Genomic DNA, 15554 nt, shown 5'->3' on the forward strand with positions numbered 1-15554 from the left:
TAAGCATGCAACTGGCAGCCAGCTTGAGGTGTGAATGCTAAGCTATATCCAGATGTCTTTTTTAGCAGGTCCCTGGAAGGCTCAGCGGCCCCAGCAGTGCTTAGGAGCTGGGTCCGGAGGACGCTTTCTCAGCACTTTGGCTCTGTCTGGAATTTCCAGTTTGTGGGACCTCTGAAAACCAGGACCTACACCGGGCAAGCCAATTCAGGCACGTGAAATTTGCAGTTATGTTTGAAAATGCATATCTACATTTTCAAGCCCAGTCTGGATCACCTCTAATAATACATTAGGAATTTAGTGATTTCTGTAGATAAATGACTCCAACATCTACTGAGCAAAATATATCCTCAGGAGAAGGCACACAAGCAATCCTGAGCTGTAGCTTAGCCTTTGACGTGGATTTCTTCTGCAATTTGAGAAAGATATTTATCTCTGAGTTAACCTGCTCATAAAATTCTCCCAATGACCCTGTAAAGGAGAAAGCCAATGTTTGTAAGAGCTTTGAAATACTCTGCCTGTTTCAATGCTCTATTTCTTTTTCCTGCTGGCTAATTTAAATTCTTACATGTTCCTTCTGTGACAAATCAGACTGTGGGCTGAATGGGTCTACGTTCCTCCAACCTCAAACACAGTTTCTCCAGGATAAGGCTGCAGCACCAGAACCAGGTGCACAGGAGGTGGCAGCTCAGTGCCTCCACTTCACTTTTTCACAGAGTAAATCAGCACTAGGAGGATCTGGGCAGCACGTCACAGATTTCATGGACCTTAGAATGAGAGGTGATGAGAAGAAAAATTATATTCAACTTCCAAAAGAATGATTTAGGAATTTCTGAGTTGCAGAACACAGGCGGAAGAAATATAATGTAACAGTTTCATTACGTGATAGGTTTTCTTTCCCAAAAATCAAAAGCCCTCCCTGAAGGTTTCCAATTTTGGCCTTTGAGACTCTCCAGACTAAACCAGTGCCTGCTGCTGGAAAGGTCGCTCCAGATGATGCAGACTTCAGTGAGCTGGATCTGAGTGTGAAGCCTCTGTGGGGAATGGACCTTGGAAGAAAGGACCTTAAGCACCACACTTCTGAGCAATTCCCTGCAGGGTCTGGTGTGTAGGATGTTACTGGCTGGTCACCCCCATCAGGCACTTGAGGTCAGACCTGGAGTAGTGCGAATGTGAGATCCCAGCGCCAAGGGCAAACTGCTGGACTGGGAAGGCAGAGTGGAAGAAGGTGAGTCCCATGCTCAGTGCATGAGGAGCAAAAGGGATCTGAACGCCGCTATGAATACAAAGGAGCAGAGGAGAATGGCCGAGAAGAAATCCCTTGGTGATTATCAGCACAAGTTCCTTAAGCTGTACAGAGTGGGACTTGATATTACATGAGATTAATAGTCTGGCATTACCGAAAAGGCAGCTTTGCATTGAGATGGGAGGTGAACAAGGTGCTAAAATTTTTCTTTCTGTCTAGGTGACCTGTCTGACTTGTCCTTCCATTCTGTTTTCTTTACAGACACCTGCTGCCTAGAGGACTGGTACGCATGTATGTATACTTGTTTGCGTTGACAGCGCTTCTGCCCCTACCTGGGCAGCATTAATACCTTGGAAAACACTGGCTTTTCTGGAGGGTCAATGTTGACAACTCTGTGCACTTTGTCAAGACTAAGTGGGAAACCAAATTAAACTGTGCACATTTCACAAGTTAAACGCACACTAGCTGCAGGGCCCAAGGGCTGAAATTCCAAGGAAACCTGGCACACAAGCTCAAGTGCGGGTATGTGAAAAGGGAGGGGAGGAAGAAAGAGGAGCCTTCTCATCTGACCTTACATCAAGGGAAACATGGCACTCAGTAGAAAGGTATTTCAAGAGGATTGACTTGAATACCCCATGCTTGCTTTTGCAGTAAGCAGTTTTGAAGGATGAAGAAATCCATGCTTACAACAGGAAGAAGGAATACAAAGTAACATAGGTTTTGTTTTTCACATAGGCATTACAAGAACAGTTCCCAGACTCTTGCAGATGTTATGCCAGTTTATTTTGACTTAGGTTTCCCATAGGTAGAGGTTTGCAGGGCTTGAATGATGGGATGTAGCAGGAAGGAAACGTAAACGCTTTTGGGGCCTGATGTTCAGAGCCATCCAAGATGAGTAGCCACTAGTTTCAGTAAGCAGTTCCACACAGGGAAGGAGGGCAGAAACAGTGTCCTGCTGCCCCTTTGGTGGCCCCATCAATACTATTGCTTCAGCTCACCAGAATATAGCTCCTGCCATTATCTTTTCAGTGCTCTGTCTGGTCTATTTTTAAATCTCTCAAGAGAGAGAGGTTTGAATTCTCCTAGATCTCACGGCTAGAAATCCTTCCTGGTATTTGGTGAGATATACAACTTCCCTTTAATTTGATCCTATTATATTTAGGCATACTGCTTTCCGATGCACTAAATAATTCTCTTCCCTCTGTGTTAAAAGGTTTAGTCTGCTGTCTTCTATCTCACCGCATAGTCACCTTGACTTGTCTAACTCCATTCTTCTAAGGCAGCCTTCCCCCTCCCTCACATTTTTGTGTCTTTCTCTGAACAGCAAGTTATTGGTCTGCATCCCCTAGATAGTGCGGCTTTCCAAACCGCATGCAGTAATTCACTGGGCTTGCAAAGCTGTGATTGATGTGAGCGCATATCTCTCCTAAAGAAGCTGTATGTAGCTTGGTTCAGTGATAGTGCAAGAGGGAAAGGTATTACATTTTGCGAAGTACTTCAGGATGCTCAGAAAAGCACTACTGCATGCCAGAGCTACCAACTCGGACAACAACACACTTTGAATTGCAGCGCTATTGTGCTAAGAGCATGCATTTCAGAAGCCTGAGATGAGTATTTACTCTGCTGAAGCTAGCAGTGATAAACCAATATCCTTTGCAGATTGGCCACTGACTAAAGCACTGTGTGCATCTCATTATAAAGGATGGACAGGTTTATTTGCATAACAACACTTGGATATAACAAACAACTTACCACCTTGTTGCCCGTTCTCGGGATTTTGAGCTCTTTTAAAATTTGATCCTAAAGAACAAAAGAAAAGGGGCACGCATCTATACTAGCTGTCCATTTGGCAAGTGAGGTAAGATTTGTCTGGCCCTTTGCTTGGAACTGACTTCCCGACGCACCTTTTAGCAAGTGATGCATTCACATCTGAGAAGAATTTGGTCTAATCTCTTCTCTCTTTTTAATGGGAGAAAACTTCATTTGGCACTATTGGAGCAGATAAGCCTCATCTTTGTTGGTACATTACTGGTACCCATACACTGATGATAAGATATCACAAAGAAGTGGCCCAGACTTGGTGTTAAAGTAAAAGCATTTCTGGCATAACACTCATAGCTAGATACATTGTAACTTGAATGAAGATAGACTTATTTCAGTCCTGTACATGAGACTCCTTAAGAACAAAGTACTCCATACCTTGGACAATAACTAGGTGTGAAGCAGTTGTGCAGTGGGTATATAACAATAGTCTTTCCTTACACAACAGGTCTCCCGTCTCTAGAACAAATTCAGCCTTATGTATGCTGTAGTGCACACCACTACAGGCAAGTTATGACATTATACTTCACAGGTCCTCCAAAGAGATTCTCTTGCTGCTGGATACAGCTGCAATCTCAAATCCCAAACTGAGGTTGTAGAGTTGGTGTTTCAGGAAAAGCAGTGTCCAGCTCTCTAGAACTGTTAACCAAGCACATGGAATCAGATAGGAAAATTACCCCTTGTTTGTATGGGTTTGGTCATTTCCATGAGGAAAACCCACAGAGCTTCCTAGCAGCAACTATAGCAGCTATCTAAAAAGTAATGCTGATTCTTTCCCTTGTTCGTCAGATAAGCAGATCCTGGGAACGCAGTAGAGAAGGTACGCATAATATGCTGCTCAACAGCAACGCATCCACCCAGTTCGACTGTGGAGTACAGGGAAGAAGGCTTTTCCAGAAAGCCTGTTAGCATGGCATGGGATATTCAGACACCCAAAGACCAAAATGGGGAGTAAGGGAGAGGAGAGATCAGAAGAATCATCCCTTCTCTACTGAGACAGTAAAGCTTTAACTTTGCACACTGTTTACTTCGGGGTTTCCTCTAGGTACAAGGGCCATAGCACAGCCCATAGGGTTTGGTTTTGTTCCTTTCTGACCCTCAAGAAGGGGTTTTATCCAGTCGTTGGAACGGGGAAGTCTGGCAAATCTGATCTTTTCCAGCTCTGCTGCAGACATGTTGTTTACTGCCAGGCAGGTCCTAAATCTGTCCAGACCTAAGGAGTAAAACGGGGTCATACCTTTCCTAGTATGTTTAAATACTCTTCCCTTTATCCACACAGACGCTCTGCATGAATGTGTCATTTTGATGAGTCTGGGAGGAAATGCTGAAAGTAAGTGCATGTGAGGTGAAAATGTTCTATTAAGCAAAAAGAAAAAAAAAAAGTGGAAAAGGAATGTTTTAACTTTTGGAATGAAAACCAAACAGCAGAGCTTCCTGTGAAATGGAAATTCTGTTTCCTTTCGGTGCTAATGACAGCATACTAGCTGTGCTTAATCTTGGTCCCATTGCTACAGTGGTGGGTGGGGAATTCACCCAGCCTGGTGTATTTCTGTGTGGTTTACTGTCCTGCTACTCTGAGCACCATAGTGGCTAAAAATTTCAGCCCTCTTGACCAGCGAATCCTAATTGCACTTTCCTCCATCCCCTCCGCTTCAGTCCTCTTAGGCAACAGGCAATATAATCATAGTGCAGTTTTCCTATGGACAGGATAAGGGCCTCTGCTGAAATACAGCTGCCCTGTAGTTTGGGAGAGGGCATCATTCCCCTAGACTTCCGGCAGGATACGGTAACTAGACCTACAAATGTGCTCATCTTTTGTAGGCTCACCAGGTCCTGGTTGGCTCACCAGGACAAAAGGAAGAAACAACTTCTGACCTCCCCTGTCTAAGAAGGTTGAGGGAGGAGATGTGTTTGAACCAGATGAGATTTCTGCAGGCTCCTGGTGAAACAGAGAACTCAGAGGAATTTTCTCCACACTGCTCTGCTTTTTGCTAGAGGGGTTGGGACAGGACCCAGGGCCTCTTGTGGCATCTGCACCTGAAAGAGCATGGGCCTTTCCTGTAATGAGCAACGGGCCGGCGCTCCCTAAATGTCCTTAATGAGGCCATTGTGGTGTAGAGACAGCACAGGTCCTGGGACTGGGACTGGGTCCAGCAGCTGTGCACAGAAGAGAAGTGGCCAAGCAAGCAGAGAACTGCTCTTGGCCCTGGAAAGCCTTCCCTCTGCTAAGCTGGTGTAGCAACAGGCAAAATGAAGATCCAGCAGGAGCTAGGTACAGAAAAGAGACATGGGAACGGAGGCCTCAAAGAAAGAAATGAAATTTGTTGGTAGGTGCAAAGAAGAGGGGAGCCTTCTCAAAATAAACCTGGTTGCTGCAGCTACATTGCTAAGGGAACCCAGAGCACCACAGGGAGCCAGTAAAGTGAAACCATCTTGGATTGCTTCCCCTTGCTTTATGAGTAAAAAAAGTGTACATGTCTCTGTGCTCCCAAGCTCCTAGAGAGAGGCTGGAAAGAGAACAGCCATAACAACTGTTGAACATTGCAGTATTTCCTACTCAGCTGGCTGCAGAAAACCACACGCAGTTTCAGCATATGCCTTAACTCACAACATTTTCAGCAAGGTTTAGCTATGAGAATTAGACAACGTGGACCAACTCTGAAGGTATACACTAAAAAAAGAGCACAACTTTTTCTCATTCTTTTTGTACCGTGAGCACTAAGAAGATTTAGCGTCTATTGTTATTTAAGTGTGGCTTTGCTTTCATTAGTGCCAACCTTACACATTTTTAATATGAACTCCTCTTGGTTTTGGTCTGGTTTTGGTAGAAGCTTCATGATTTCAAATTCTTTTCAGCAGTCATAACACTATAGTGAAAACTGATTCTCAAATCTACTTGGCATCAAGGAGTTGGGTCTTCAAGGAAAAAAAAAAAAAAGATGGTCAGCAGACTCACAACACTATGTGAACTGGCCCTGAACAGCAGGCTTTTGCTGCCCGATCTTTAAGCAATTACAATTCCTGCTTAAAATGGGGTATGTTCCTGATAGCAGAATGGCAACAACTTTAGCTACTAGATGCTAAGGAGCAGTAAAACTACACTAACCACACTAAGAAAGCGAGCCCAACTATCTTGCCTCTGTAGGTTTTTCAGAAATAGTATCTTCCTGCCAGAGACATGATGGAAATCAGCTGTCTAGGTCAGCCCTCTCTGCCCTTCTTTCCCTAGTGCTGGTAATCTTCATGTGTCCCATTAGAGCAGAGCTGCCACCTCTGCCAGCAACAAAGACCAGAACAGCTCTGCCTGCTACTGCTGAAGCAAATGGGGAAATGACAGAACTTCTTGTTCCTCTTGCACAGGAGCATTAAATTTGTTTTTTAAAGCGAAAGACAGTAACGAGTCTCTATGTCCTGCTCATACTTTCTGTGAAAAACTCTCAGGAAGAAGCAGACAGAGCAGGGAATTGGGAGGTGGGAACTCAAATCTTTGCTCTTGGCTCTATTTTGGTCTAATATCTTCTCATCTGTGAAGCATACATTAACCACCTTTTTGGAGGGCTGGAGTGGGGAAGGAAGACCAAGTGCACTACTTAAAAGACAGTTGGGGAGATGATGTTTTAAAAATATGATAATCTATAGATGTAGCAATCTACAGATGATCCGAAAACCATGGGGCAACATGGGGAAAGAGTGGGAAATGGAGGTAAAGGGACTCAATCTAGAGAAGGAAAGTCTTAGGTTAAACATTTCAGAGAAACTCTCCAACAGGCAGACTTGCCATATGTGTTACATGTGTCTCCAAAAAGGAAATGGAGGGCCCATCCGTTACTACTCTGAAAGCACCACTGTGCCACACAATAGAAAACACTCTAGGGGTGCAGGCCTCTCTGTGTGTAGAGGAGAGGATATAGGGCAGAGCACGCGCGACACGACAGAATATCTGTTTCAGCCCTAATTTAGTCTTTGCTCCGTATGTGATTTCCTGTGCACAGCAGTTTTAACAAATTAAGAGTTCAACTCCCCTTCCCCTCTGAGACATCACAGGATGCTGCATAGCGAAAAAAAAATAAAACAAGCGTTAACAGTTCCTGATCCAGGTTCTGCCAAATCTAAAAACCCTTATAAAGCCATACAGGCTGTACGTGTCTAGCCACATACAGGCTATGCTGTGTTGGTTTGATCGGTGCTCAGTCCTTCCTCACACCAAAACCTGCTTAGATAGCCTGTCGAGGGCTTTTCTTGTAATGAACATGCCAGATCTTTTACCTTCGCTTGTAGGGCAGGCCAGCACTGATAACAAGGACTGTGATGTTAGCACCTGGCTGTTATCAGAACGGCCCAGCTGAGCTATGCGCTGGAAATCTTCAAAGAAAAATTACAGTGGTGCCTTAAGCACATCGTTCCTCTCTTTGTTGCGTGTTCCCTGCTTTTGGGGCCAAACCAACACACACACACAAATCTCCGGGAAGACATTATAAAGTATTTAGTAAGATCTGTGCTTAGTTGAGAGAAATACCAAAAGTTCTCTTTCGTCATTTGAGGTTTTGCCAATGTTGCAATCGCCTTTCTATCTTCTCTGCCTCTCCTAGAAATAAATATATTTGTTTTCCTCTACCACTTAAAAAAATGTTTGAAAATCTAGCAAATCCAGTCTCACGTGAGTGGAGCAAGCACAATCACTCCCATTTCATATGAATGGGAAAAGAAGCAAGGAGTGGTGGAATGCCTTGCCGAAGAGCGTGCTGCACGGGAGAACGCTTGGACTTGCACAGCAGGGAATCCTGACTCCTATTTCTGTACCCTTTCCCATCAGCAGCATCCCCATCAACAGCCAAGAGCTCCTGCTCTCTTGAAGTTCGAGGCACACACCAGGAAGAAAGGTATGGGAAAAGCTTCACGGGCATGCTATTCATTTACCTTGCAGAAGCAAGGGCTCTCACGTTCTCTTTCCTGAACCAAAACTCTCTGTCGATAATGAAAGTGAGACTGCATGATCCACATGGAACCGGGGGGACATCTGGGGCCAAATCACAGCCACTATTGCAAGGGATGGGTAGGAATTTACCCCAGGGACCCCACTGATCCTATACGGTTTGTTCACATCTCTTTACGTGCCCGTTTCTCATGAGCTTTTAAAGTCTCCTTCCAAAATGATGCAAGCCTTTTAAAAGTTAACTCTCTCTGCCACCCTCAGAGACTTAAAAAAAGTAAATGGCAGTCCTTCCTCATCCCCCTTCCACATAGGTAATTTCTCTCGCTACCCGTCCCCCCCCAACCAAATCTGGACTAAAGCCTGCCAAATATTCTGAGGTGCGTGGCAGGGGCTGGGGTAGGGGGGAACAGACGTTTATGTGAACTTCAGCACACTGACCTGGCTTCAGTGAAAAATTGCTTTGCAAGGTGGAGCTAATGCAGACCTAGTAGCGAGTCACAAGCTAGTGGAAATAAAAGTTTTCTTTACCTCCATGTCCTGCAAGAGAGAAGTGTCCTCGGGGCAATCTTTCTTCCCCACCCCTTTCCCTCTTATCTGTGGGAAAACTTCAGGCGAGCCAGAGTAAAATCGCGCTGCTGTGGAGGGTTTGTAATATCCAGGCTCCTGCTCAGCGTGAAGGCTGACAGAGGCCAGCGAGCGCGGCCCTGCACTACGAACAAGGAAGAAGGGCGGGTGGGTGAGAGGAAGGGAGGGAGGGGAGAGGAGGGGGAGGCAAGGCAATCGGGGTTTAAATTTAGACACAAATCTAAACAGATACTGTCCTTCCCGGAGTGCTGGGCTCATGGGACAACAAGCAGCAAACTCTGCTGCTGTGCCCAAACATGGGGACGCTGTGCGTGCATTTTCTCCCTCGCTTTCTTTCTCCTCTCTATATTTTCTATCACCTTATCTTTCCTCCTCCCCCCCCCTTCCTGTCTCCATTTCTCTCTTTTGGTTGCAGTTGCTCCCCCCATGTCTCTTCTTGGGTCTCTCCCCTGCATAGCCTTTCCTCTCCGAGTCTGCAGGGTCTCCTCCCTTGCTCTATTTGTGAGGTGCATCTTCCTTTAGCTGCAGTTTTCCCTCTCTCTTCCCTCCACTCTTAAGGAAATCAGCAGTGCACTGGCTTTAGGGTGGTTAGGGGGCAGAAGAGGAGCAGAGAGCCGGTGATGACTGTGTTTGTGCAGAACTGAAGTCTCAGGTGTCCTGGTCCATGGCTGGGATTCCCAGACATGACAGTAATATCAGCAATACTAATGTGCCATTTGGTGAGTCCCCCGTGAGAGATCAGGGCTCCACTGTGAAAGGTGCTGCACAAACGTGGGTGCAAGGAGGGAGTCCCCGTGCAAGGTGTCACTGGCTAGCTGTGAAGCAGGACTAGCTCTTTCCACTCTAATTTCATTTCTGATGCTACCAAGTCAGAAGTTGCAGGATGTTCTTCTCCTTTCATAGAGAAGGACAGGCTTGCGCGCTGGAAATAAGAAGCTTCCGTGGTGGTAGAAAATTTCAGATGGGAAAAATTAAGCCTCAGGAATGTTTTGCTATGGTTTCCCTTTCCATTCAGATCACAGTGTTGTAAGCTAGACATCTCGTTCCTGTTTTAGCAACTGTTTGCACATGCTCCTCCTCAAGAATTTTAGTCCCCACCCCTTGAGAACAGAGTGGTGCAGAAGAATTTGGAAACACTCCCTTTGTCTTCTGCTGGCTCCCCTACCTTGCGTACAGCTGCAAAGTGACACAGTTTCAAGCCATCATTTGTCTCTGGGGCAGAAGAGGGTTAAAGCATCTTTTCTGAAAGAGATGTATACTTTTCCTTCACAGTTTTTCACTAGTCCCTGCTGCCTTTGGAGGAAAACACACCAGAAGAATGGATTTAAATGTGCCCATCATCATATCCCAAATAATCATTACCAAAAGTCGCCTCAGCATGGTTGTTCTTACAGTACGCTTAACTGTTGCTGTACTACGTGCTGTAAGACTCCTGTGGTTCTTTAGCAAGTATAGGAATTAACAGATTTAAATCACAATCTCATCATCTCCCAAGTTCAATATGCAATGGTTACTCAGTCCTTAGCCGAAAGAACGATATGCTGAGTTGCCACAATCTGGAGGCTAGGCAAAAGGACTAATTCATTTTCTGTTGCTGAAACACTGGATTAGTTGAAAGCCCTCTGCTGTAAGCAATCAGCAGATGTTGCAACTAGAAATCTAAGCAAATCTTAGACCGAGAATCTAAAAGAAATGTGAGAATGAAATTCCTCCTTGGTTGGTAATCCTATTGATTTCTTCAAGTCTCGATAACAGTACCCTGGGAGAGGTGATAGGAACCGAAGTGATGAAAGCAGGATGAGGGAGGGAGGGCAGGATGCTCTGACTGCCCATGCTTTGCTTGTCGCAGGGATAGAAGGAGGATTTCACTGGGGACATTGGTCACAAGTGTCGTTTTCAAGACATCTGCAATGAAGCAGACCTTCAAAATCACATACCTCCAATGATTGCTTCATTCTCCTTGGGATCTCTTTCAATATTTTCTTTATGCTTTCAGGGGTTGTACTCCACAGAGGAAACTGTCTGCTTAGGTCTACAAAAAAGGAAACTGCTAGGCAGAGATAGTATCATTTTACCAGTATTACTAAAGCAAAAGTAGTTACGGCTGCCCCACCAAAGCATCTTATCACAAGGCAAATCTTTCCTACCTGCGAAGTTCCCAAATGCCATTGCTCTCAGCCGGGTACACAGTACTGAGTTCATTCATGCTAAATCTTTCTTCCTGAAAAAGCAAAGAGAACACACAGAACTGTGGTGTATGCTGCTCTCCAAACAGGAAGACAGGAGGTGTGGATTACTCTATACTTTCTGAACTGAAAAACAGCAGAAAATCTGAAACAAACAACCTGCTTGCTTTAACTCTAAGGAACTTGTGACAAATGTTTTAAAGGAGATACTAAATTACACTGAAGAACTGGCCATTTTTCATGCAATGCGTGCAAGTATGAATGTCAGGTATTCTAGAGTATGACCTGTCTGTCTGTCTGCTTACAGATCTTCTGGGACAGAGTGGCATCTATGAGATTGTCTAAGGTGCTCCTATATGCAGAAGAACGTTTCTATATCTGTTCTGCTCAGGAAAAAGAAATCCAGTCATCACAAGCGCCAGTAAAACAGACTCTAGGAGGAAGTTTCATCTGAGTGAGAAAATGCTGCATTTGTGGAGCCATGGATTTTGCAGCTTCCCAGACAATTCTTTGCAACATGGGTGAGCCCAGACCAGAAAGTTCACTTCAGGCCAAATGACTGCTGTTCCTGCTACATCAAGGCAATCATTCACTCTGGCATGCCTGCAAAAGAGGTAGCAGAGCTAGCTCTGCCTGCTCAGAAACACCGCACGTAATATTTGCTGGCCTCTTGCATTTTGGCGGTACAGTTTGAACCATGGGGCTCCCATAGGATGCTAGATCAACAGAAAGGAGAGCAGAGACACGGCAATTCTTTGTTTAGAGAGCACTCCAGGAAGAAAGCCTTTGAGTATATCTGAGACTTTGACTCAGATGTTTGTGTCCCCATGGCTATGTCATCTGGGTGTGTCCGTGCGGGTGTTGAATCTGGGAAAGTATGTTTGTGAGGGTGGCGGATTAGCAAAGGGTGGAGGGAGCTGTGGGTCTCTGCAAAACTGATTGAATCTCTGTAATTTCTGGATGTGTCTGATCAGAATTTATAGGCCCTGCCTGTCAGTACCAGTACCTGTGACTTCTGTCTGTGTATCTGTCTGTATTTGGCTGCTAATGTCCAAAGCATTTTCCAGAAATGTAGTATTATTAACCAGCATCTGTTACCAAGCTGTTTTTTGACTCTCCCCTCCCCCCACCTGGAAAATGGGGTCTCAGCCTTTCCTGTTCCCCTTCAACTAACTTAATTCTCAACTGAAAAAAAGGGATAGGGTAAGCACAGAAGAAAAACACTTCTTTTTTTTAAAGATCAATCAACTCTAAAAGCCAACATCCTGTTTTGTGCTGGGTTAGTACCTCAGTGCCTGTAGCCCTCCTCTGACAATGGCAAACTGACAGGAAGTGAACGGTGAGCAGTATTTTCTATGGGAAACTCGCTTTTTGAACGCACCTTCTTGATAACCGTGCTCTGAAATGTCTGCTCCCTCCAAGCCTACCCTAGCCCCTTAGCATTAAGCTAGCACTGCAAACTTCAAACCTCACCCTCCTCTTCAGGGAGTTATCAGCAGGAAATGAAGTCAGTTGGAACGCTTTGTACTATTGGCATTTTTTGCTCTAATTCTGCAGCTGCACTTGAGCACATCTGAAAACACGCAGGCGCACACACCTCATATATGCGCTCGCGCACGTGCACGCACACGCGCGCAGACTCGCATGCCAGGCATTGTAGACCTCTGGGAATCGATGTGAATGGATAAGCCCCGTTACCAAAGATGCTGTAACTAGATGAAGGGACATGGTTATAAGTGATTCTAGCTAAGCTGTATTGGGCAGAGAGTACAAGACAGTGTACTGCATGGCGGCCACATAATAAAATAGCTGATAGAGAGATACTAACTGAAAGGTTGAATCATTTCACATGTTTCTTTTGCCAGTGTGCTAGCATGATGGTTCTGTACAGATTAAACAGGCTTCTTAAATTCCAGGCTTTGAGCAATAGTCTGCCCCTAAAATGGAGTAAACGTAGGAAAACGTTGTACAGTACGGGGAGCATTTCACCTATAATGCTTTGCCTCAGCAGCTCTGCTCTTAGGAACAGGATCACACCGAGATAAACCATCCTCATTCATACCAGGCAACCCAGGTCTGGTCAATGGTGTACAGACAGCTAGTGTCATCTCTTGCAGCACTAGAATGTCTTTGGAGAGCTCTTATTTCCAAGTGCTGATCCACTTGACTTCAGAGAACAAACTGAACTGGGGTACTAAGAGGCATGGCTTCATCCCATTGCATTTATACAGTGATGGGACAAATATTACCAACAGCAGTCATTGCCAGCCTCTTTCTAGACCGAACAACTCTTCTACCAGTTACTAGTTTTATTATGCAACAAGACTTAATATGAATAAATTAAAAGTTACATTCAGAACGTAGGAGCTGACACAATCCCATGGCTGACACAATTCTAGCCATGCAGAATACAAACATGTTTTGTACTGTTCTCAGGCCGGTCCTACTGAACACCTCTCAATGTCATAGAAATCAGTGTCACAGGTGGCCCTCTCAACAGCTTTCTTAGCATGCAGCCCAAGGTCTGACTGAACAGCAAGTTCTTCTGACTGAAAACTGAACGACGTTTCTGATTCCTAACAGGTTATGCCTAGAGAAAGTTTACATTGCCGTTGTCTGTGTGGCAGCTGTTAAAGGGATAAAAGGACTTTTCACTGAATGCCAGTCCAGCACAATACTTATCTTACCTATTGTTTAATAAATTTTCAAATGAAAGGAGCAGAAGCTAAATTCCCAGGCAACTTGAACTGGGAACTTTGAGGACAAGAATAAATAAATGCATTATGCACAAGCATGCAACACTTTTCTCTGTTCTGCAACGCTCTGTGTTGTGTGCAATTTCCGAACAGCAGTTGCACTGCATCGCTGGGCAGGGCTGATATCTCCTGAGGCTGATATCTCACCAACATTTTTAGAAACAATTTGCATGGTGGGTCTCACGTGGCACCGAGCATTGGCACTTCAAAGCACTGAGTACTTCAGCTTTTGCCAGAGCTGAATCAGAAGTCAGTCACTTCTGTCAAATGCAGCGGCAAGGGACTTTAATCACTCTGCTTGTCACTTAGATGCAGAGACCTGGCCTGGCTCACAAATCAAGCACTATTCACAGTGAGATTGCAAAGCCCACAAGTGTTATCTGGTCGAGGAAAGGGTCCTGTTCATGGACAGACTACATGATCTAGACAGGAAGCCAGGCCCAGTTCAGAGCTAGACTGTGTATCGGAAGAGAAAACTTGCCTAGCCCATAGCACGACTACGCTATCTAAAGACAGCTGGCTCAGGGCAGAATCTACTATCGAGATGGCAGCGGGAGCATGATGACACATGAGCTGGGTTGGAGACCTTGCGTAACTTCTGGCTAAAATACACATTCTGCAGAGACATGGCCTCCAGGTTCAGCTTGTGGCCCATGGCACACAAACCAGGCTGTACGCCAGGCTGACATTAAGATGCTTCCACTAAGTGGCCAACCCCTGGAGGGAGTAAAGTGGCTCAATCTATGGACTGTACATTTATTGTTTTTATAACGTAGACAAGAACATGAGTTGAAAAGGAGAACTAAGCAGCTAGCAATACTTTCTTGATCTTGTTACGCAAGGATCCTGGAAGCCCCTTGACTCATTGCATCAGAATAGAAAGAGCCCTTCTCCTTTCTCTGAGATGTAGCTGAGGAAGCGAGAGAGGCCTGGAGATTTACTCCAGACTATACATTGCTTCAGAGCAAGCTGAAAGAATTACAGACGTTGTCCTTCACTCTGCAGGCTTGCCCAACTCTGTCCAGCCAAAAACCGCAGCGTCAATACAAGCCCTCTTCAGTCAATGCAATGTGCAATACAGGCTACATGCTGGTGTACATTGCTCGCTGCAGACGGTACTCAGCATAATAAATCCTATTCTCCTTAGCACAGAGAGCCAATACTATTCACTTCAGTAAATCCCGTTCAACCCTGAATGCCCATCGGACTCTTCAGCCCGGTGCCCGCGAGCAGGCTGTGAGCAGGTGCACTGCACCCGGCCGCTGCAGGCTGAGCAGCTGAGGCTGGGACAACAGCACCCCTTCGTGGGTGCTGACGGGGAGGCCAGCGAGGGCCTTTCAAGGCTGAAATGCAAGAGAAAGCCAAGGAAAACTCGGGACGTGTTGTTACTGTTTGGACAGCTCATTTTCTCTTGTCCCCTTAAATCCCACTTCACACGTCCGGTTGTGGCAGAGGAAGTGCAAGATGATTTTGTGTACTCTTCAAAAGGTTCATTTTAAATCTCCGTTCACAGAGTGGTCAGTGATGGGGTTGTGCACTTCCAGTAACATGCACTGCTCCTGGCAAACGAGAAATGGCTACGCTCTGCAAATACATTCTGTTAATAAATTTAAATGATGTTACATAAAAGCTTTCCCCCTTCCTCTGTTTTCTGCAGAAATCAATTGCCAGCTCTCCTTCCCTCATCCTCTTTATCTTCTTTCCCTTCATCCTGGCGCTCTATTCCTGCCGTCTATTCTTCATGAGATTCCCTCTTTCCTGTACTGACCCCACCAAACACCTCTCTGCTCCCTGTCATGGTTTTGTGCTCCCCTGTAAAATCATTCATGCACTCATCCCTCCTGTGTGTTTCCCCTGCTCCCTCCCACTACTGCTAGCACTTGTCCCTTTAACTGCAGCAAGGAAATATCCTCCCCAGTTCTCAGAGGGCAGGACTGCTGTGAAAATGAAGAAAACGTTGTTTCAGTGTATGCATGCACATGTTTTTGCAGGGAGAGGAAAGAGGAAGCAATTTGCCTCTCTTTATTTTA

The 15554-nt window shown here is 45.3% G+C and overlaps 1 protein-coding gene and 1 long non-coding RNA gene across 4 annotated transcripts in view; one reads left to right on the forward strand and one right to left on the reverse strand.

Moving 5' to 3' along the window:
- Positions 1-10766, reverse strand: part of RCSD1 (RCSD domain containing 1) — a 38709-nt gene extending 27943 nt beyond the window's left edge. The window contains exons 1-2 of one of the 3 annotated variants that reach the window (XM_009682732.2): positions 10730-10766; positions 10520-10614 (exon numbers count right to left, since the gene is read on the reverse strand). In XM_009682732.2, the coding sequence (XP_009681027.2) occupies positions 10520-10614; positions 10730-10751 (117 nt within the window). In that variant the 5' untranslated portion in view covers positions 10752-10766. Of the gene's footprint in view, positions 1-8525; positions 8728-10519; positions 10630-10729 lie in introns of those variants that run through there. The other 2 variants (XM_068909511.1, XM_009682733.2) reach the window with 2 other exon arrangements.
- Positions 1996-14490, forward strand: LOC138061161 (uncharacterized). The gene is made up of 3 exons (XR_011134787.1): positions 1996-6535; positions 7707-7944; positions 11076-14490. It is a non-coding gene; the product is annotated as an uncharacterized lncRNA (long non-coding RNA).
- Positions 14491-15554: the final 1064 nt, after the last annotated feature.

This window comes from Struthio camelus, chromosome 1 (genome assembly GCF_040807025.1).
Source record: "Struthio camelus isolate bStrCam1 chromosome 1, bStrCam1.hap1, whole genome shotgun sequence".
NCBI lineage: Eukaryota > Metazoa > Chordata > Aves > Struthioniformes > Struthionidae > Struthio > Struthio camelus.